At 44.1% G+C, this 23,479-nt stretch overlaps 1 protein-coding gene across 8 annotated transcripts in view; it reads left to right on the top strand.

The window, feature by feature from the left end:
* Positions 1–23,479, top strand: part of MSRA (methionine sulfoxide reductase A) — a 271,330-nt gene that overhangs the window by 216,305 nt on the left and 31,546 nt on the right. Inside the window, exons 6-7 of one of the 8 annotated variants that reach the window (XR_016464580.1) lie at positions 13,803–17,838; positions 18,014–22,604. The exons of 6 other annotated variants lie outside the window; for them this stretch is intronic. Coding sequence is in view for 1 of the 2 variants with exons in the window: in XM_090136598.1 (XP_089992724.1) it covers positions 13,803–13,910 (108 nt within the window). In the remaining variant the exon portion in view is untranslated. Of the gene's footprint in view, positions 1–13,802; positions 22,605–23,479 lie in introns of those variants that run through there. One more of the 8 variants, XM_090136598.1, reaches the window with a different exon arrangement.

The following is a 23,479-nucleotide window of genomic DNA, read 5'->3' on the forward strand; positions in this document are numbered from 1 at the left end:
TGGGGTCTTTCAGAACAAAGCCCAAACTTGTCCTTTTTGGAGCAACTCAGGGGGTATCTAGATCTTTTGCAGCAGTGGTTACCCATACAGGAGCCCACATATTGTCACAGGCTTTCAGCAAACTTTAGGGAGACTTTAGGGGAGACTTCATATGGAATTTGCATTGTGGATTCAGCAGACTTATCTGCTCAGAGGCAACACTGCTCATCCAAAAGCTGCAAGGCAGATCAAAGTGTTTCTGCACCAGAATTCACAGAATGACACTGTTTATCAAAGCAAAGTGGATATGTTCAGATTTCTCCATCTGCTACAGGAAGATACGAGTATGAAGGAGTTGCTGGAGAGGTCTTGATCTAACGCCATAGGGTGAAACAGGCACCAGTTCTTGGTATACATTTCTTTCACATCTTCATCTTCCCAGAGTCCTTCAAAAGCCTTGACTTGGGTGATGTTTATCATCTCAGACTTGCTTTGGTATTTGCACTTACTCAAACTACCCCATGCTTCCTTTTGGTGCAGTGTCCTAGAATCATAGAATCATACCATATCCCAAGGTGGAAGGGATCCCAAAAGATCATCGAATCCAACTCGTGGCTCCACACAGAACCACTCAGAAATCTGTGAGTGTACTTTCCTAACAGACATGGTGGGTAGGAAGATGATGGAGCACATCCTCCTGGAAGCCATGCTAAGGGATATGGAAGAGAAGGAGATGATATAGGATAACCAGCATGGCTTCACTGATGGCAGGTCCTGCCTGACTAACCTTGTTGCTTTTTGTGATGGTATAGCTGTGTCAGTGGACAAGGGAAGAGCCACTGCTGTCATCTGTCTGGACTTCAGTAAGGCCTTTTACATGGTACCCCATAGCATCCTTCAATTTCCTATTGGAAATATATGGATTTGATAAGTGGACCATTTGACGGTTGAGGAACTGGTTGCAAGATCCTACTCAGAGTGGTGGTCAGTGACTTAATGTCTGGATGGAAATCAGTGATGAGTGGTGTCCCCAAGGGGTCAATACTGGGACTGGTGCTCTTTAACATCTTCATCAGTGACACCGACAGTGGGGTCAAGTGCACCCTCAGCAGTTTGTGGGCGACATCAAGCTGACATGACTGAGGGATGGGATGCCATCCAGAGCAACCTAGACTGAGCGGTGGGCCCAGGTGAACCTCATGAGGTTCAACAAATTCAAGAGCAAGGTCTGCATGTGGGTCAAGGCAACCTCTGCTATTAGTACAAGCTGGGGGATGTGAAGAGACAGCATAGCCCTTCTGAAAAGGACTGGTGGATGGCAAGCTGATTGTGAGCCAGCACTGTGCCCTTGCAGCCCAGGAAGCCAACTGTACCCTGGGCTGCATCCAAAGCAGTGTGGCCAGCAGGGCAGGGGTAGGGATTCTGCTCCTCTGCTCTGTGCTGTGAGACCTCACCTGGAGCACTGCATCCAGATGTGAAGTCCTCAGCACAGGAGAGACACAGAGCTGTTGGAGTGCATCCAGAGGAGGGCCACAAAAATGATCCAAGGGATGGAACAGCTCTCCTAGTTGAGAGAGCAGGTTGAGAGAGCTGTGGCTGTGCAGCATGGAGAAGAGAAGGCTCTGAAGAGACCTGGGACAGGCTCTTTAGCAGGGTCTGTTGTGTTAAGACAAGAGGTCAAGGGGAAATGGTTTCAAAGTAAAAGAGGGAAGGCTTAGGCTGGATATAAGGAAATTTTTTTGGTTACAATTAGGGTTGTGAAGCACTGGCACAGGTTGCCCTGTGGCAGCCAAGGTCAGGCTGGATGGGCTGTGAGCGCTGATGGAGCTGTGTGTGTCCCTGTTCAGTGCAGAGGGTGGGACAGATTGGCCTTTAGGGGTCCCTTCCAACTCAAAGCATCCTCTGATTCTCTGATTCTACATGTACTTATGGAGAATAAATTCCTCCTGAGTCACATTGATTAGGTGCCCATTAACAGTACAAGGAGCTCAGACACCTAATGCACATGTAGGCCCTTAAACATATACACCTAAATGTAGTTGTCATACTCTCACACTGAATTCTTCCCTTAGGGCTAAATCATCTGCCTTAGATGAAATGAAGCATAAATGTGTCATTGGAAATACCCTGACTCATTCCTCACGGCCTATAGCAGCCTGTCCAGATAGGTGCAGGTCTCCTGTAGGCTGTGCATCATGTATCCACAAGCTCTATGTAGATAGTTCAGATGCTCTAGGGCATTGCAAACATCACTGGATGTCCGTATGTGGAGCTGAATTCAATCCGTGTGGGTACATGAATGGAGATGTCTGAGCCTGATGGTGGATGTCACTCCTAGTTTTCTAGAAAGAGATTCTCTGAGCTGTTCTGCTCAGGGGGTGTAAGGGGATTTAGCCTATGAATGTGAAGCATATGTCAGTGCAGTACATGACAACGTTCCTGACACTCCCCGATTTCCTCGGGACATTTAAGGAATTCATTTCAGAGGCAGTTTCTTTTCATGAACATAATTTGATCCTAATCATTTTTATACACGTAACATTAAGTTTTTCATTTGCCTCATTAACTGTTACTTTAAAATTTAGATGGTCAAGTACTGACGAAGTACCAAGCTCAGAGACAGATCACATCCTCATTAACCAAACTCGGTTGTTTTTTTTTTTTTCCCCATCATTTCTCATCCATTTCTCTGTATGCACTGATCAGTCACTTTTCTTTTAGCCAGAGAAAAATGTGTAAAAGCTGAAAATAAATGTCTCACATCAACCCATACTGCAGCTCCAGAACAAGAGGGAGTCTGTTTTAGATCCTGTGTTGCATCTTGGTCCTGTGTGGGTATCTCAGATACTGCATGACATAGAATCACAGAGTTGTTAAATTTGGAGAAGATGACTGAGATCCCCAACTCCAACCCAACCCATCCCACCATGCCCACTGCCCACATCCCTCAGTGCCACATCCCCACGGTTCTGGAACCCCTTCAGGGACAGTGACCACCTTCCTGGGAAGCCAATGCATCCCCATCTGCAGTAGCATTAAATGATTGTCTCCATGTGGCTGAATTGTACTCTGGGAAAACTCTCTGGAAGGGACCGCTGGAGATATGGAGACCAAACTCCTGCTAAAGCAGGTTCCCCAGAATAGGTTGCACCTATTGAACACTTTATCTCAAGGTTGTTCCTATTTGCATCAACTGGTTCAGTTCAATACCAAAACCAAAACCAGGTTCGTTGTTGTGGAGGCAGACAATGAGGCCACCAGTGCAGATGGTCTTGATGTTGAAGGTTTTTGGTGTGGTTTGGCCACTGATGGCTGTTCAAACTACAGATCTGATGGAAGCTCATGTCATTATCTTCCCAACTAAAATACCTCGTTTTATGCCTGGTGATGCAGTGGCACATCTTCCCAGAGAGGTGGTAGGGTCACCATCCCTGGAGGTGTTCCATAACCATGGGGATGTGGCACTGAAGGACGTGGGCAGTGGGCATGTTGGGGTGGGGTTGGATTTGGGGTTCTTGGAGATCTTTTCCAACCTGAATGACTTTATGATGATTCTTTGATGGTTCTGAAGTAATCTGCAGTTTATATCTGCTGCAATATGCATGCGTGTAAGAAGCTGTTGAGATTCAAGGGTTGACTCTTGGACAACTACACCACAATTTGTCATGTAATAAAAGTTCACATTTCTTGGATTTGCAGAGTTTGAAGCCTGTCACCTGGAAACGAGAGGCATGTTCTGCCATCCTGAAATTAGTATAGTAGATCCTTCTTACAGAATCCCCAATTTCTCAACATCCTTTTAAAACGAGATTGCCAGAAGTAGGTTTAATATTCCAGCATTAGCCTAGATGCTGCAGTAAATGAAAATCAAGTCACTCTCTACTCCTGCTCCCAGTCTGCTGAACAACATCCTTGGATTGCATTAGTGCTTTTCATCACAGCATCCTAATAGCAGCTCGTGCTAAGCTGTTTGTCTACTGTGACCCCTAAATTACTTTCAGATGCGATTTTCCATTATGTAATCCTTTGTTCTCACTGTTCCTGCTTTCCTTCTTCCTTTGCTGAACGCAGAGTCATATGTCTATGTTAAAATATGGGTTTGCTGATTGAGCCTAATGTGCTAAGGAATCCAGGCTGATTTTATGACTGCCTCCCTCTCCTTAATACTTATCACGATGTCAAACTTTGTGTCATTTACAAGCAATGATTTCATGTTTATTTCCATGTCCCATAAAAAAAAAAAAAAAATTAATGGTGTTAGAGGCCTTTAGAAGGTGATCCAATGCTTATGAAGTGGCTCAAGCAGTTCAACCTGTAAGCAGTGTGAAACAGTGTATGTTTTGGTGTAATTCTCCATTCAGAGCATGGTGAGTAGTGGTATTGATGGCCAACATGGTGCAATGAAATCCTGCTGGAAAAAAAAAAACCAAACACACGTTTTGAGGGTAAAAATGAGGCAGATATTGGTAGCTAACACAGCCAGCTGGGCTCCACCAATTCCTGCTGCAGCTATTGGAGAAGGGAGGGCTCCTCAGCTCCGAATTGGATGCGGGCACACAGAAGTGCCTCAGGTCTCTGTGGGCTGCTGAAGGATGTCAGCTTCCGTGCCTGGAGCTGGGGGATGTGAATTACTCCTTTCCCCCAGCTGCTCAATGATCATCACGCCTTTTTATGGCTCCCTAATTTAAGGTGCCGAGCACCTATGAAATTCCCTCAATAAATAACACTGGAACCTGCATTAGCAGGGTAATGTACAGAAGCCATTTTAGGCGTTAGGACGGCGGCTGTGCTCACATTTCACAAGCAGTGCTAATGCTTCCCCTGCCCACGGCTGTCACACGGCTGTCCTGAATCTCCTGCTTGCACACTGCCTTCCCAGTAATGCAGTGCACTGTATAGCATGCTATAAGCAAAACGAGACAGCATTCCTATACAATTTTCTACATGTGCAGTGCTATGGAATAACAACGTACATCTGAGGAAGCAAACAGCTCTCTCGCATTTCTTTTTTCATATGAATTAACTATGTATTTAATTGCTTCATCTGCCAGTCTGCAATTTGCATGCGTTCACAGGTATATTGCTTTTGTATTTAACTGCTTCATTTCCATGAATTGTCTGCACAAAGGGGCTGCGGAGCTCTGTGTGCTACGATGCTGCTCATTAAAATATTAAACTACATACCTTGGAGAGAAGAAAGATCGTTTAAAGTTGATTAAGATCATTTTAAACAGAGTAAGCATACAGTGAAGGGACACTACCCACGTTTTGTATATATAAACAAAAAGGGGTTTTAGGGCAGTCTGTGAAACAAGAGATAGCAGGTAACAGCAGAACCACACCAGAAACCAAATTCTCCTCTCCTATTAATAACTCCGTTGAGTTCAGGAGTTGGGCCAGAATTGAATCTGGGACATCTTTACATGTGCAACATCTGAGGGGGTGTACAGGTGCAGCTCCAGTTGTGGCAATACCAATGTTGTTAATTGCTTAATTGTAACACTCTCAATATGCTTGGTTCAGAATGGAACTTTTTAAATGAACACCACTCAGAGCTCATGAGCACCCACAAGTACACAGCAGCCAGCACTGTCCTGGTTAAAAAAGTACCTGGAGGAAGCCTCAAGGCTGGAAGTGATTCCTCGTGAAAACCTGAACCTGGATGTGGAGTTTTGGCACATTGGGTCAATCCATCGCATCGTAGCACACTGCAAAACACAGCCGTGTGGGACTCTTCTTCCTTAATGCTTCTTCTGTATTTGAGGATAGGGAGAATCTCATCCAAAAGCAGTTTATTCCCCACTTCATAGAGTTTGCATGTGGAAAGGTTGAAGTTAGGCTGAGGCTGGTGGAGGGACCCTGCAGGTATTGTTTTGTATTGCAGCCTAATGATGAGCCCTGTGCTGTGTGTGTGGTCTCCATCTTTCCAGCTGGTCTTCATAGAATCATAGAAACATAGAATGGCCTGGGTTGAAAAGGACCACAGTGATCATCTAGTTTCAACCCCCCTGCTATGTGCAGGGTCAACAGCCAGCAGACCAGGCTGCCCAGAGCCACATTCAGCCTTGCAATGAGCTGATCCAGCATCCTGCCTTGGAGGGCTTTGGTACTTTTTTTTTTTTTGCAGCAAGGATAGAGGGAGTTTGTAGGCATTCATCTCTCAGGTTTGGAGATGGAGGTAGAGGTGAAGGTAGAGATGGAGACGGAGGTAGATGGAGATGGAGTGGAAATGAAGGTGGAAATGGAGATGAAGATGCATTTTAGGCTGTCTGGAGCAGCTTATCGGGATGCAGCCCATGCTGGTGTCTGTGCTGATAAGCAATGTCAGGGCACAGAAATGGGCACTGCAGTGCTACTGTTCTCACTCCTGCCTGCCTGACACGGTTTTAGCCCTGATGAACTTCTCAGGCACTTCCCAAGCACAGTTTGGGAGTTGCCACACACTAGAGACAATTCCCAAAGGACAGTTTGGATTCTGCTATTCTGTTATGAGTGAGTGCTAATGTCTATGGGAGCTAGCAGGAGATGGGTGCTCCATCAACAAGGCTGCAAGCACCCATCCCATAGTTGCTCACAGGGACGATATGGACAAGGTTCATCCCCCCTGCAAAGAGCAGTGCAAGGCTTTGATACGCTCACACCCTTCACGTGGGCTGTGAGCAGTGCTAAAGCTTCCAGGTTATCTGGGTGCAGCTCAAAACCCAGCTCACACTGAGTACTGAGCAGTGTATTTGTGTGAACTGCAGTCCCTGACAGCTCGCATCCAGAAAGTGCTGATTGGAAGAAGAAAACTTTCAGCTAATTACCAACATTTTTTAATTTATTTTTTTTTTAATTTTATTTTTTCCCCTCCGAGCTCTGACTACTGTTCTTAATTTCCTGACCAGCTTGCGCCCTTCCCCCGCGCCTCTCCGAGCATCTGTGGTCGTTTCAAATTGAGCTGTACTACCTGCTGCTCCGACTTTCTAACATACCATACCAGTTGGTTTGCCAAACAGTGAACTGCCAGCCATCTGCCATCCGAAGCAGAATTTACATTGTTTCATCTTAAAATAACGCCTTCGGAATATCAAGTAACTCTCTGCATCAGGTTTTTGAGAACTGAAAATCGGCCAGGATTAAAAACAAATACCAAATGTGCCTGCGATAGGAGGGGAGAGGTAGAGTTTTTAATTTACTCTTTACCTGATCTGGATAGAGACCATAGCACCGATAATTTTAGCCGTGCAAATGCAATCTTCCTAACATGGCAGCGATTTCACGGTGGCTGGTAAAGTGGAGCAGGGGGATTGGGACAGGCTTCTTTTGCATCGTGTGGTGCTCGGCGACTTGTACCCAAGTCAAATGTTGCCTGGGCCTCAGCTGATCTGTCTTCAAACACTTCTAAGCATTCCCAAGTTCATGGAGTATTTTGGCCTTGGGTCTGCCTTTTGTGTGTGTGGTTTTCATGACTAGCTGCAAATGAATGGGTCAGGCGTAGTCAGAGTGCTAAATTAGTGGAGAGCTAATTTGCCTGACTCCTTAATCCCATTCATTAAGAGGAAAACCAATAGATTTGCTAAAATTGCAGGACACGTTCTACTGATTCAGTGGTTAGCAGCCCTGCCCATGGCAAGGACGTTGGAACTAGAGGATTATTAAGGTCCCTTCCAACCCAAGCCATTCTATGATTCTACAGTTCTGTGAATATGATTCTATGTTTCCCTTGTTCTGTGATTTGCTATTAAGCACTGAGGAGGATTTGGGATATGCATGGTATCTGGTAGTTCTGTACAACGTAAGCAATCCCCCTGGATTGGAAGTTTCCATAGGTGGTGCTTGCTTGCAGAACCTACTCAATAAAAGAGGAATCCATTCTGTTCCTGGCTGGTGTATTTCTGCTTCCAGAAGCATACCCAGCCTACAGCCTGTTATGAAAGGTTTGGATGTCACCAACAGACCTTAGCTTGTTTCTCACTTCACCCACAGACCTTCCACATGGTTCTAAGATCTCTCAAGCCCTAAAAAAGGTATAAAGATTTCTTTTAGTCAGTATTTTACAAATGGCTGAAGAGGTCGTGAGTAGTGCAGATGCATTTACAGTGACACACGGGTTGCCTTTAGCAGTGGAAAGTAAAGGAACATAGATTCCATGTAAATTCATTGTAAAGGAACATAGATTCCATTTAAATGCATTGAAATTCCAGACCACGGGATAAATTTTCAGTGTACTTAGTTCCTAATTAAGGGGACAATGGGTGCATCTTCAAGCATGGAGTGTAATAGCAGTCTCAGTCTTCTCATCTTCCATGAGTGATGTGTCTCTAGGAAAGGAGTACTTGGAGCAATACCCACCCTTTAATAGTAAATTAATTCTTTCAAATGGAAACATCACAAAACTGACATGTCTGCATGCAGACCCAAGGCGCCCAGTGAGAGTCAGACTGCTTATCTGCAGTGCCTAATACATGCTAAATACCAAGAAGGAATTCTTTCCAGCAGCATCTCCTCCAGGATCTGTAAACTCAGATGGAACATATGTTTGGGGCCAGAAGCATGTCAGCTTGATTACTTAAGCACTCAGAGGGAGATTACCCTTATTTTGCTTTAGCAAAATTAACAGCCTTAACCTATACTTGGCATGTAGGTTCTGTATTATCAGAGAGTCTGGACCTCCGAGGACAACTCAACCCATCTTAGGAGAGACTGTACTCAGAATACCTCAATGACAAATTTTCCTATCTTTCTCTCTCCTGAACCTCAAGAGCTAGCTAAAACTACATGTCTGCATTTTAGATTAATCCTACTGGAATATATTTCACCTGCTATTTCGGGTTCCTGTTTGTTGTTTGTTTTTTCTCCATCTGGTTTCCCATGTGAAATGCTTCAGCCTCTAACGTGGAGCAGAAACTGCAAAGTAGATCTTTCTTCTGCCAGAACCCAACCTTCAGTAAAGACATTTGTCCTCAGGTTGGGCATTGGTAATGTGAAGATCTCATTCAAATGCTTAAGCTGTAAGTCTATCCAACTCAAAGTTGGATAGACCCAACTTTGTGCATGGAGTTTCCAATATGGTAACTATAAATAATTCTGTAGAAGCACCTAAAAATAGATTGGTAACTATTCTGTTGAAGAGGCAAGTAGAGCTATGGCATGAGTGCTTGCGTTGGAAGGTTCAGCTTCACACCACCAAGATGTTGTAAGGTTTCCTGGTGCAGTTGGCCTATTTTAGTCCAACTGAAACTCTGCTAACAGTGATTAAGCATGGTTACGTAGCTTGGGCAGGCAAGTTGGCAGTTGGCATCTGAGTTGCCACCAGTTTGTCTGGAAAGTATGAAAGTGGCATCAATGAGGCTTCAAGGCCAGAAAACGGTACCTGGCATATTTTGTGTGCTGGTATAGATGGTAGCATGGGTCTCTGCATTATCTATAGAGTGCTTAATTGCAATACACTTGACTTGGTGCCAGGCACCTGCATTTTAGGTATTGTACAGCCTGAATCTCACACATGCCGTGGTTTGCTCAGAACTGGGCAAGGACCCAGACTCTGTTTTGGGAGCTTTTTGCATTATTTATGTACTTGTATTTTAGTAGCCACTATAAGCCCCAAAGCCACTTAAGGAAAGTGTTGTGCTGATGTGTAACAGCAAGATTGTCCTGTCTCCAAAGCCACTTATGATTCATGAATAAGATGAGAGAGAAGTGTTTTCAAGAAACAGATGGTTGGAACACGGGATAACAAAGAGATCCATTAGTAGAGGTATTCAGTGCATTTTCTTCATTGCTTCTTCTCCCGAAGGTCACACCAAATATAGTTTATGATAAAACTGCTAATAAAACTCAAGCAAATACCTTCAGTCAGGACGTGAGGGTGGTGAGGTTCAAGCTGGTAGATAGGTCTTTACTGGGGCCCCAGAAATACTAGTGGAGCATCTTGATGCCCAAAAGGCTTTCAGAATCATTCTGAGCAGGAAAAATTGCTGACTCGAGCTTCATGCCTGCACATTCAGCCTGCTTCTAATAGGAAAACCAGCTAGTTTAAAGCTATCTAAGGTGCCTTCCTACAAATGCATGTTCTGTGATTTGCATTTATAGGTAAACTGCGTTTATTGGCAAATCTTGTGGTTTCTTCTACGTTGATGTTTAGCCACTACAAAATGCTGTTCCCAGAAATCACAGAATCACAATTAAGGTTGGAAAAGACTGCTAAGGTCCATCTAGTCCAGCCATCAGCTCATCACCACCATGCTCACTAAGCCATGTCCTTATGTGCCACATCTACCCTTTTCTTGAAAGCCTCCAGGAAGCCATGGGAGTTGTCAGGCATCGTGCAGCCCTGCAGAAAAAGAAGGAGGTGCTGCAATGGTACCTAGCAAAAATTAAGTTTTTTTGAGGGGGTCAGTGATTCACTTGTTTTTAGGGTAAGCTGTAAAAAGCCAACTACCTCCAAGTTTTCAGACAATTTCTTTTTGACTTTTAATGTCTTTGATTTCTCTCCTTTAAGGAATCATTTATATGGCAAGAAATTGAGCAAGTGAGTGTATTTTCATCGCATTTTTTGCCTTGAGGGACTGAAATATTCACAGAAGATTAGACATCAATTTTTCAGTTCTTTAAATATCTCCAAGCGTTTAAAGCCCCAAGAAATTTATAAACAAAAATATTTGAGATATAAATATTAGTGGCCATAATCTCTGTGCTGTTTATTTATAGGAAACCAAGGAAACACAGGAATGGTAGGTGGATGAAATGAAATATCCTGAAGAAAATGCAGAGTGAGCAAACATTCTGTGCTTGGTGTTGTGCCCAAATTAGTTCATAGAAGATGTTCAGACTGTGTTGTCATCGGTATTATATCATTTTTGAAGGAAGAGCATCAGAGGATGTAATTATTAGGAAGATCATTTCTATCTTGATATAAATGGACTCTTCCATTTTGTGGGGGGAAAAAAAAAGAAAAGAAAAAGCCATCAGAATTAATTCGAGGTCCTTATATTGCCCATTTATATGCCTAAAATAGAAAATACTTGAGCAAGGAACAGTGAAGCTGTGGAGATCAGATTTAGGCATGGGAGCAGCGATAGTGCTGAGAAGCAGTCAGTAGAAATGTTCATAAAAATGATTGAGAAAGGATCACTGAAGGACAAAAAGCCAAACAACAACCTGCACCAGGCACAGGTGTGATGACCTGCACCATGGCTCCCGTAGTCACCGTGTGTGTTTGCATCTGAAAACTGGGCAGAAAGGTGGCTGTCGAAATCAGGGGGATGACAGAAATTGCTTTCTGAAGGGTTCAATTTGACTTTTTGACTTCTCACCATTTCCCAGTGAGAAGCCAGTTGAGAACTTTCCCAGCATATATTTTCATGCCTGATGCAAACTGGCTTGCCTTCCTCACCTTAGGCAGCATTTCTGCTGTCCGTAGAAGAAAATGTTCTGAAGACTGAAAAGAGCCATTAGTTCATCTCCCTCTGAGAAATGCATAGTCTGAGAGACTGCATACTGTTCAACACGCCGTCTGTGGGAAGGATGGAATTCAGAAAATTTCAACTTGTGCTGCAAACAAGGGCTGCGGACTAAATTCCACCTTGGTTCCAAGAGGTTCTGTGCTGTTCATACCTGACAGAGCTTGACCTTCTCTGAACGAGTAGAGCAGATGTCATATAAAGTTTGCTTTGATGAGGAAGGCAGGTTATGGAGACAGTCTCTTGGAAAAAATGGCCAAGAGCTAAAAAAATGTGCTTTAGTGCAGCAAACTTATGTCTGATACAACGGTAATGGATGGAGTGTGAGAGTTGTTTTGGGTAGAAAAAGGTAAAAGTTCTCATCTTTTCATGTGATTTTAAAGCAGTTACTGATATCCATGTGGCTGTGAAAGTAATGGCAGTGGTTTGGTAGAAATAAAGAATAATCAGTGGTTATAAGCCAAAGGTTTTGAAGCTCGTTGTTCCAACCTACCAAAAAGGAGAGCTGAGAAAATAGGTATTTTTATCATTATTCTCAAATGCTTAACTATGGATTAGATCTCACACGTGGGACATTTCACCCTTTTGAGAAAGGTGTGGGAAGAGATAATGGTAGGAAGTCCTCATTGGGCAATATCTAACGTGGTATTTCCTGATAGCAAAGACAGCTGAACATTAAGATTGGAGAAACGTGGAATAATTCAGACTGGAAAGAGATCTCTGATCCAACCTCATGCTCAGAGCAGGTCCACCTTAGATCATGTCACTCATGGCTGTGTTCAGTTGAATTTGGAAAGTCTCCAAGCTCGGATGTTCCACAGCCTCTTTGGTGCCCTTTCACCTTTCATGGTGAAAATGTTCCTTTCCTTATGTCTAAATGGAATTTCCCATCTTCCAGCTTTTGCCCGTTGCCTCTTATCCTTCCACTTTGTACCTGTGAAGGAGTTGTTCCATCTTTTCTATACCTTTCTTAGATAGTTCAAGAAAACAGTAAGATCTCCCATCAGCCATTCCTGAGGTTGAATGATCCCAGTTCTCTGCCCCTTCTTGTGCGCCCCAAGGCCCTAATGGTGGTGGTGGCCCTCAAGGCAATTTCTGAGGAGAAATGTTGGATTTGTTAGAAATTTTCAACAGAAGACCAGATAATTCTTCTGGAGAACCTGCTTTGTCAGGTTTAAACAGAACTATGGCACATTTGCCCAGTGAGGTTGTGGATGCCCCCTCCCTGGAGGCATTCAAGGCCAGGGTGGATGGGGCTGTGAGCAACCTGGTCTAGAGGGAGATGTCCCTACCTGTAGCAGGGGGTTGGAACTGGGTGATCTTAAACCCAACCCAAACCATCCTATGATTTTATGATCATGCTACACTTCTGAGGCCATTGCGTTTCTGAAGCAAAGTAAATTCATCAGCTTAACAATAAGAAGAGACCATTCTCAGCCAAAAACCTGAGGATGATTGGAAATAATTAGAAATGGTCAGAAATGTTCAGTATTTCCGTATATCTTTTCTGTATATTCAGTACATTATTAAATATAAATCTTTTGATCCATGAGCTATTTGGGAAAAACAAAGGAAGGAGAAGTTCTGAGAAGATTAGAATTCTAAATTTGTGTTTTTACAGCAGTGAAATCTTATTGCTGTTTTTTCCATTAAAATGTTGCAAAGTCATTTTCTACATTTCATCATGCATTTAACTTCTTTTTTTTCCCCATTTTGCCCTGTAATTTATCATCATGTAGTTCTTTGATGATTTTATCAGTGTTTCATTGTTAACTTGATTTCTTTGGCATTATTTTTGATTGTAAAGGAGAAAAAAATGGTGTGGAAAAAGAGATAAGCAAAGGCACACTTTATTCTCATGCATAGGAGAGGCCAGAAGAATCCTAAAATACAGTTAAAATCAGTGATTTCTTAGGAAAGCTAAAATAGTTGAATAAAATGCAGGTTTCACATTGAAGTTTTAATTTTCTCACAAAAGTCATTTTCCAAAGAAAACACCACGAATTCTCACAGTTACGTGCAGGGATGCTGTTGCTCTAATGGTTGCTATAGTAAACCTATTGATAAGCAGGTGTATGGATAGTGAGCTTTTAGATGAGTGCTTTCTTCATATTTTTTTCCAGTTCCATTCCTACATGATCCTGACCAAACAGACTTAGGGCATCCTGATTTCAGTCTGATCAGGGCAAATCAGAAGTGCTCTGTCAGTGCCCCTGGAAATATGCTGATCAGAAAGCGAAACAAAATCTAGCTCCCATGATGTGTTTATGTTATGATTTTATTTCACATGGTTTTTTTTGCTATTATTTGTTTATGTTTGGCTTAACCATCTCCAACCAGAAGATGACACAAAGCCTGGTTTTACTGTTTTGCTGTTAGAGTCCATCTAGTGCCCAAAGCCTGGTTTGGATCACTGAGCACAAGAGCCTTTCACACCCCTCCAGCAAGATCTTCTATCAAAGAGTCATGAGCACTGAGAGGACTTAGAGAGAATTTATTGCATTATTAATAAAACAGCTGATTAAAGGACACGGTTCCCTCTGGCTTTTCCGAAACTGGTTTTGTTCATGACTTTGGTATTTTAATTCAGGCACATTCTGTAATTAAGACATTTTGATTCCATTTTCTATTAACAGGGATAAGAACTCAAGTCACCTGCAGTTCAACAGTGGAGAAAAGCCTGAGGACGTGACCTCTAAGATCCCCCAGGCCCAACCCCAAACCATCCCACCATGCCCACTGCCCACATCCCTCAGTGCCACATCCCCCAGTTCTGGAACACCTCCAGGGATGCTGACCCCACCACCTCTCTGGGCAGCTGTGCCACTGCATCACTGCTCTTTCTGTGAATAAATGCTTCCTAATATCCAGCCTGATACTCCCTCGAATGTAACGCAAGGAAAAGAAACCAAACTCGTGAGAGCTACATTCACACAGGAACTGTACCAACCAACTGCAGACGTATCTCTCTGCAGTATAGTGAGATTTGACCAGATTCTGGCATATTAGGCAAAGGGTTTAATTGGAAAAAAAAAAAAAAAAAAAAAAAAAAGCTTTAATTATGATTAGCATATGTGGAACATGCTGGCAATCCACTTTCAATGAAATGGACATGAAGACCTGAATGAGCCGAGCGAGCTGGTGGGAAGGATCAGCGACTTCCAATTGCAGTGAGCTGAGCCCATGTGTGAACCAGCCCCAGCAGCACATCCCAGCAGAGCTGACGTTCACAAATGCACAGCATTTTGGTCAGCTTTAGCTGGAGCCTAATAACTGACATCTCTATTAGTACGCTAAGTCCAGCCAGAACATGGGCTCAGATGTTGGCCTGAGGTTTTTAGTGGAGTTTTTGACACAGTTCTGGCCAGTTTAATTGGTGTTCTCACTGCTGTCCGAGATGTGGTCTGAGAGCCAGGGCCCAAGCTGACATTTGGATATGGCCTTTCCTAGAATCATAGAATGGCTTGTGTTGGAAGGGATCTCAAGGATCATGGAGCTCCAACCCCCTGCTGCATGCAGGGCCACCAACCTCCACATTTAATACCTGCCCAGGCTGCCCAGGGCCCCATCCAACCTGGCCTTGAACACCTCCAGGGATGGACGGGGCATCCACAGCCTCTCTGGGCAGCTGTTCCAGCACCTCACCACTCTCATAGGAAAGAAATTCCCCCTGATATCCTTTCCTTTTGGGGTATATGGTTGTTTATGGGGGCTGTGACAATTCATCTCTAGTGTATAGACCAGTTCTTTGCCCCTTATTGAAATGCTCCAAGATAAGATCACTTAGGGCCAGATGGATAAATAAAATGCAGGAGGAATTTTATAGACACATGTATATTCTGTATTAACCCAACAGTGCGCTAGAAGTATTTTCTAGATGTAGGGCCATTGCACCTGAGTACCTATTACAAAGTCTCAACATGTATTTTTGTAGTGACTAGGACACAGCATTCACTGTACTGCAGCTCTTTGCTGACTCAAATGGCAGAAAATTGTTTTCTCTGCAGCAGAACTGCCTAAAGACCTGCTGACAACTGACTGCAGGAAATGTTGGTGGCTCAGTTCCTGCAGCAAAGGAAGGAAAACAGACATCAGTGTTGTCGAATAGCTGCCTACAGGTACAGAAATAGGTCAGCCAAAGAGGAAAACTTTGAATTATCTCCAACTGTGATTAGTGATTGTGGGGAAGGAAGTTGGAGGAAAGGTTATCACTGATCACGTATGGGAATCTAGGTCTGGTCAAATGCTACAAGAATGTGTTGATGCAGAAAGCCAGAAAGCAAACTACACAACCTGAAATGGGTGGGATTTCAGGGACTCAGGGCAAAACTCAATGATACTGCTTCTGTTTTGACTGATGTCTGCTCACGTCCTGCTCATTCTGAAGAATATAGTCTATATGCTTTAAGTGAAGAAGATCTGTCAAATTTGTCCTCCCTCAGATTTGTCACCTGCACTCTGGCGCATCAGGGTAAGCCAACCTTTGCCTTCAGGAGGTGCTGCTGCTCATAGGAATGGTGGTGATGGGTTGACAGTGGTCTTTTCCAACCCTAATAATTCTATAATTCTGTGATTCATGTGCATCACGCCTTGTGATTAGCTTGTGGGACTGTGGGCTAGTTTTCTTTCGTTCCAGCTCACCACTGGCTCAGAAAAGTGCTATTTTTCTCTCCCTACTGGTCTATGTGCTAAGCACTAAAAGAAGACTATATACCCACTCTTCTTCTGTACAGGTTTTAAACAGCTTCTTCACATGGAACTCTATAATCTCCCAGCCTTTCATAATAGGTAGACACAAGTTGTCTGTCAGGGTCATAACAGGAAGGCCATTGTGTTTGTGTCCAATCTAATGGATAAAGATGGAACTTGCTTTCACACTGATGTCTAAAATAAATATGTTTGTTAGTTAGATAGATAGATAGATAGATAGATAGATAGATAGATAGATAGATAGGTATAATATGTGTGTGTGTTTGTGTGTGTGTGTATTTTTTCGTTTATAGAAGATATAAGGAAGAAGTCTTTTACAGTGAGGGTGATGAGGCACTGGCACAGGTTGCCCAGAGATGTGATTGATGCCCCATCCCTGGAGTCTTTCAAGGTGAGGCTGGATCAGGCCCTGGGCAACCTGATCTAGCTGTGCTGCCCCTGTTCATTGCAGGGGAGTTGGACTAGATGGCCTTTAAAGATCTCTTCCAACTCTAAGGATTCTATGATTCTATAAATAAGTCAAACCATGGGGATCTAAGATCAAGTCCACCTTTCCTTCCAACTCCTATGATTCTAACGAAATACATTTCCAGAATTCCTGTATTTATACCTGGTATTTTGAAGTTCTTCTAAAGGGATGTATAAGAGAGGAAATATTTTAATATTGTATATTGGGCTCATTCAGTATTATTATCTCTTAAGTACTGCTGCAAGCTGATGTAATGAGCATATGCTGTCTCAAAGCAAGCTCAGAGGAGGATAACATTCCAATGCAGAAGCACTTCTGGAGAGAAAGCGAATACGTTCTCTCCTCGTCCCCCTTCCCAAGCCCCCGAATGCATGTAGTCAGCTCTTTCTTTTTCACCAAGGGGTTTTTATTCCTTTGCAATATGGCAAGCTGTTCCTTCCTCCTTAAATTTAGTTTAATCAGCAGTTAGGGCACAGTGTGTGGCTTTTCATAATTCTGGGGATGTTTCTGCAAACGGTTCCTTAGCGCGGTGCGCTGTTGTTACTGCGAACCATCATTTACAAACATCTGTTGGAACTGACATAGGTAAAGCTGAGCCTGCCCATGGATGGAAGGATGGCTTAGAGGTCCTTCCCAGGCTTATTTGTATAATAAGGATGCTGTTTATCCAGTTGCCTGGATTTCTCCTTTTCCTTCTTTCTTTCTTTCTTTTTTTTTTTTTCTTTCCATCTTTAGCACTGGATGTCATTATCTGCCCCGAATCATCTTTTCCTTTTTTTGCAATGCCCCAGTAATGAGCTTTTGTCATGTACGACGACTGCATCTTATTCTTTCCCCTTTTTATCATAATATCATCTACTCGGGATGTTCAGAGAAGAAATGCAACAAGCAATGATAAATCACCTTGTCAAGTCACACGGTAATTCAAGCTGTTGCTGAAGATACAGATACAATCCAACAAGAGGCTTTGTGGGGAAGGAAGGGAGGTGGGGGGGGGCAGGAATCCAGCTCCTCAGAGCCCACATCTCTTTTCTGCTGGTAATGAATCTGCGGGTGGGATGAAATGTGGGGGTTGTGTCAACCTTGGTGTTGTTCCTAATGAATCAAGACGCCGTTCTGAAGACTTTCTCCCTCTCTCAGGAGCTGTTTTCATGTTGCAGAGTCAGATGTGCGTTTTGAATCGCTGCCTCTTCAACCTGCACCTGCAGTGCAGTAAAACACGTTAAGTTCAGTGCGGTGCGTATGATGGGGTTGAAGGGCTGGGCAGACCTGGCTGTGAACCTTAGAGAGCTCTATGCAGCCCAAGGTTTTACAGCAGCCATGAGTAGAGAGGTGGGAGGTTTGGCAGATGTCTCTGCGCTTGTTGTCGGGAAGCTCAGAGGGGAATAAAAGTTTTCTCCTTTTCTTACAGAAAGTAAACAGGGACACAAACATCCCCGAGATGAGCTCTGTAAGTAACAGGGCTCAGAGTTCCCTTTGTAGTTTCTCCATCCAAAAAAAAAAGGAGTTCTGGTGGAGCTGGAGCACACTCCTTTCATAGCTCCGTGTCTACTCACAAGTCCATGGCAACTGCATCCTTTGAGAACGAAAGACTTTGCTTTCAGATGAGAGAAAAAGGACACAAAGTCCGATGAGAAGGTTAGGACACAGCGTGTGTTTTCCTTTCACTGAGTGCAGCCATCTTAAACTGCAGTCATTCTCTGAAGCACAGCTCCTGACGGCAGATGGGGAGGAAAGCTGCCTGGATACAGAGGTATGTACGTGGAAATGGAAAGCAGAACACATCCTTGAGTACAGGTGAAAGCAACAGCTGCATTTTCACATAGCTTTGCTCCCATTTTTCCCCCCACAGTGGGGTAATAGTTCAATGCTTTAACACAAGTGGAATAAATAACACCAGAAAAGACATCATCTGGAGGAGTTAAGATTAGTATTATTTCCAGTATCCAGAAACTGTTGGTGTGTGAGGAGTGTGAAATAAGCCCAGTGTAAATTAGTGCATAAATACAGCCAGGATCTCTTCTCACATGTACTGCTTGTGGGCACAGGAGCTCCTTTGTCCATGCTGGGCATTTGTTGGCTGTACAAGCCAACCCCCGGGCCGAGAACCATTCCCAGCATGTAATGCATACGTGGAAAACTGTCATTAGGGCCTCAGAGAGGTTAATAGGATGGATGCGAGCTGTGTCATATCATCTGTCCTCTGAGCCACGGAGTGCTCTCAGGTGCATTTTGTGAAATGTAGGAAGGAGTGAGCGCAAAGAGTGTGATTTCCCCACAGAAGGGGGTTTCTTGTAACAATCCTTTGCAGCCAAAAGGAAAGATATATAATATTAAATTACCTTTCCATGTAGTATTAGCAAGTGCAGTGTTTTGGCTGAAGTTCGACTGGGTAATAGATGTACTTGGAGCCGTGAAATAGCAGGAGAAATGCTTGCTATGAAACCCAATTACAAATCCCAGCTTTGCACAGATGCTCGTATGGGGCCTCTGTTGTGTGTTGCCAGATGCGAAAATATCCCTTTGTTCAACAGTTCAACACAGTTTGTTCAACAGACGGTGACAATTTCGGATCCACTTCGTTCAGCTGAGCTCGGATATAAATTACTGGAATAGCCCAGGGTTTTCCCTGCCTGGGAGATAACCTCCTGGAACTGTGCTGTGTAACTGAGCAGAGGGCAGCTCCATGTCTGTGCATCCCTTAGAAGAGAGCTGCAAGCAACGCAGTCCCTTTGCTAAAAGAACCTCCATCCAGACCTTGCTGTTGGGAATGGGAAGGCTTCAGGATGTGCTGCAAGACTCAGCTGCTTGCATAGGGCCTGGGGGAGACGAATGTCATCGATCAGCATTATTTGGAGGAAGAGAGAGGGGATTTTTTCTGCTGCTTTTTTTTTTTGGCCTGGTGAGAGATAAGAAATCACATCTGCGTACTGCAGTTTAGTCTGGTTGAGTTTTCAGATGGTTGCAGAAAATGCTTGTGGTCTGTTTTGCACCCTTGTGCGTGCCCTCGTAGCTGCCCTTAGTGCTCACGATCTGCCCTGTTGTGCCCAGTTCTGTTTGTAAGCTCCTCGGGGCAGAGACCCATCACTCCTCATTATCCTGACGAGAGCCGCGCGTACCCTTGCTGCTATATATATCATCATCTTGCATATAAAAACAGGGTTGTCATGGTGATGTTAAACTCCCTGAAAGCTTGCTGTAATGCAGTTAATCTTATGCACATATCTACGCTTACTTAAAGTCAACCATAGGACAGGTCACCTTATGTGCGATGGCACCCAGCCCACCCCCTTCAGGAGCCAAACATTTGCATCAGCCACGCAGCTGCCTTGTAGGGGAGTCATATTTGGAGCATCTGACTGCTTGTGACTTCACCTGGCTGCCAGATGCCCACAGCCATTCCTACATCCGTGCAAGCAGTTTCCCTCATTTATGATTTACCACCCATAAGTCTCAGCTCTTTGTCGGGGTTCAGGGCTCACGCTGCAGAGGCGTTTGGGCATCATTCTTAATGGCACCTCAAAGTTCAGCACGAGGGTGAGGAGCTGCTGCTGTGGTATATTCCTTAAATATTCAATGAGGAGAAAGCCAAAGGAAGGGGAAAAAATGGATTAATTTTGCCAACCCCGTAGAGGTGCTCTATAGGGAGCAGCTCAGCTCCCATGGATGTCAGTGGGAATGGGCTCGTGGCTTGAGTAGTCACTAGAGAAGAAAACAGAGATAGAAGTTAAGTATTAATATTTATTTTTCAAAGACTGTAAGTTACTCACTCTGAGGATAAAGATGAGATGTTCCCACTACTGCACAGTGAAGTCTTGTACCATCACAGAATGAAATTATGACTTCATCCTAAGAGCATCCTGTACTGTAGTCTCATCCTTTTTATGCAGCCATTGCATCTAATGCATGCCAAACTCCCCAAACACTGCGAAGAAGTCAGGCTTACAATTCTTCATCTGGTTTGTTTTACTGCTCTGTTAATGGAGGGATCTCTGTCTCAGTCATTTCATTTAAACCATGCGTGCGGCACCAATTAGCTTCTCAAATGGTAATTGGGTGATAGTGAATAATAGTTAATCTGGAGCACTTGCTTCAGATGGAAGCTGTACTGTGCTCATGTTTGGAGGCAGTTAGCAGCACTGTGAACGATCACCTATAATGCTCTGGCCCTCCTATTAACCGCCTTCCCATGGGGCTGCTGAGCCCATATTGCTCTTCTCTCACCCAGCCTGAAGGTGGATCACCCTTCCATCTCCTGGCTAAAAACTGAGAAGCACTCCATCCATCTCGTACCTTTTCTTGGTGTGAAATGAGCTTTTCTTGCTGTGCTGATCTACCAGTGGTTGCTTTCACCTGCAGCCAGTGCTCCTTACCACCAAACACGTCGTGATGAAACATTTCATGATTTATCTTGTTCTGTTTTGGCAATGAGAAGGATCCATTTCGATGGGTGGCACACAGTACATTGAAAGCTGTGTATCTGTGGGTGATTTTTGTTTATGGCTCCTTCTGGTGTTACGGTTCCAGTCTTATGGCTGGGCATGGTGTAGTGCCCACGTCAGATGGGGCTTAGCTTCTTTCTCTGGTGACCTGAAGCATGAGGAATGAAAGGAGCAGATTTTATCCCTCTTTTAATAACACAAGAGAGTTAGCAGTGCTTTCTCTTAATCATCTTCCTCCAAAAAAAAAAAAAAAAGAGAGAGAAGAGAAGGAAAGAAAACAAAAGACAAAAAAACAAAAAAGCGAGGCATGCAGCATCAGGCCAATTTGTGGAAGGGAATCCTTAGATTCACAAATAGCCTTGTAACTGTGACAGTGACACCCGCGGTTTGGGAAGGAGAACAAAAGGTATCCAGGGTTGCTCAAGTGGGCGTACACGTGATGGATCCTATTGTTTTTTGTGTGTGTGTCAGAGGTTCAGCTGTTGGCCACCATAGGGACACAGTGCTGAGCTCCGGGCTGGCAAGCTCTGCTTTTCTTCTGAGGACATGGAAGGGATTAAATGAATGAAAAAACATCCGAATGAGAACTTCTTGTTCACTTCTCTTCCTTTTTTTTTTTTCTAATTTGAAAGAGAGTTTACTCCTGACGTACCCAGCTCCTTTTGCTCTTGAGGGATTAGCTATGGGGAAAGTGTGATATAAGGACTCGGATCTGTTCTACTCTATTCCTTCTCCATTCTTTTGATTGTGCTTTACATTCCTTATTTTTTGTTCACCAGCATGTCTTCTTCTCCCCTCGTCTTCCTCTCCTTTGTGCTATGCTTGTTGCTTGCTAACGCTTGTTACTATATATACACACAATATTTCTAAACTGAAAAGCTTTCATGCAGTACCTTTATTTCTTGACGAGCTAAGTGCTTTTGCTGTTACTTAGTATTGAGTCTGACAGACACATGCCTCTGGCTTATTAATCTCATAGAGGGAGGTTCATTATGAGTATGTGCTCTTAGGAAACAGGAAAGTGCTTACTTGTAATTGCTGTTCTCTAAAGGTTGCCTTGTCTGTGGATTCAGATTCATCATCATCTTTGTTCTAGAAAGTGAAAATCTGTTCTTACTAATAGGGCTGGTCCTTGTTAGCCTGAGCAGCGGTCAGTGGTGGCTTTAAGGGAAGATCTCTGCTGCTTTTTTCAAGAACTCCTAGGAACTACCTATGGGATGGTGTTAGCCAGAGGCACCTCTGCTTTCACAGCAAAGAGCAAAGGCTGGATCCTCTGCCCGGCCCATCCAACAGACATGTACACAAGCATGAAAAAGTACTCATGCAGTGTCTGACCTGTTGCCACAAGCTCATCCAGGGGAACTCAGCAGGCCCTTCTGACCCTGTTTCCATATGTTTCTGTACTAAACACGACCCTGAAACCCAGGTGTTTTCCTAGAGAAGTAGGGTCATCTGCTGGGATTCCTCCGTGTGCACTCTGGTCTTACTGCCTTGGCATGCTTTGCCAAGTTGGATGCAAGGAGTGAGAAAGCAAAAAAAATAAAATAAAATAAAATAAAAGCAGCAGGAACCTCAAATAAGGTCAAAAACAGGCAGCCTTGCCATAGGAGAAAATAACACTGTTATCTTGCTGAGATGCAACGCCTTGGCTACTTTTATTGCTGCAAGTGATTCTGCTGGGCACATTGTCACCAATAACATTGTATTTGGGTGTCACTTGTAGAATGTCATTTTTAGGATGACAAGTAGGGTGGTCTCCAATGGATTTGTTATTCAGATTGATCTATTTTAGAATCACAGAATCACAGAATGGTTGGGTTGGAAGGGACCTCAAGAATCATGAAGCTCCAATCCCCCTGCCACAGGCAGGGCCACCAACCTCCACATTCAATACCAGCCCAGGCTGCCCAGGGCCCCATCCAACCTGGCCTTGAACACCTCCAGGGATGGACGGGGCATCCACAGCCTCTCTGGGCAGCTGTTCCAGCACCTCACCACTCTCATAGGAAAGAACTTCCCCCTGATATCCAACCTAAATCTTCCCTCCCTCAACTTCAAACCATTTCCCCTTGTCCTGCAGTTATCTCCCCTTTCAAAGAGTTGATTTCCCTCCTGTTTGTAGGCTCCCTTTAGGTACTGAAAGGCTGCAATGAGGTCACCCCGCAGCCTTCTTTTCTCCAGGCTGAACAAGCCCAGCTCCCTCAGCCTGTCTTCATAGTGGAGGTGCTCCAGTCCCCTGATCATCTTTGTGGCCCTCCTCTGGACCCTCTCCAGCAGCTCCCTGTCTTTCTTGTACTGGGGGCTCCAGACCTGGACACAGTACTGCAGATGGGGCCCCACAAGAGCAGAGTAGAGGGGGACAATCACCTCCCTGTCCCTGCTGGCCACCCCTCTTCTGATGGAAAGTTCCGCTAGTAATAATTAGGGAATGGGAA

Source organism: Phasianus colchicus, chromosome 2 (genome assembly GCF_987193195.1).
Source record: "Phasianus colchicus chromosome 2, bPhaCol1.hap1.1, whole genome shotgun sequence".
NCBI classification, from domain to species: domain Eukaryota; kingdom Metazoa; phylum Chordata; class Aves; order Galliformes; family Phasianidae; genus Phasianus; species Phasianus colchicus.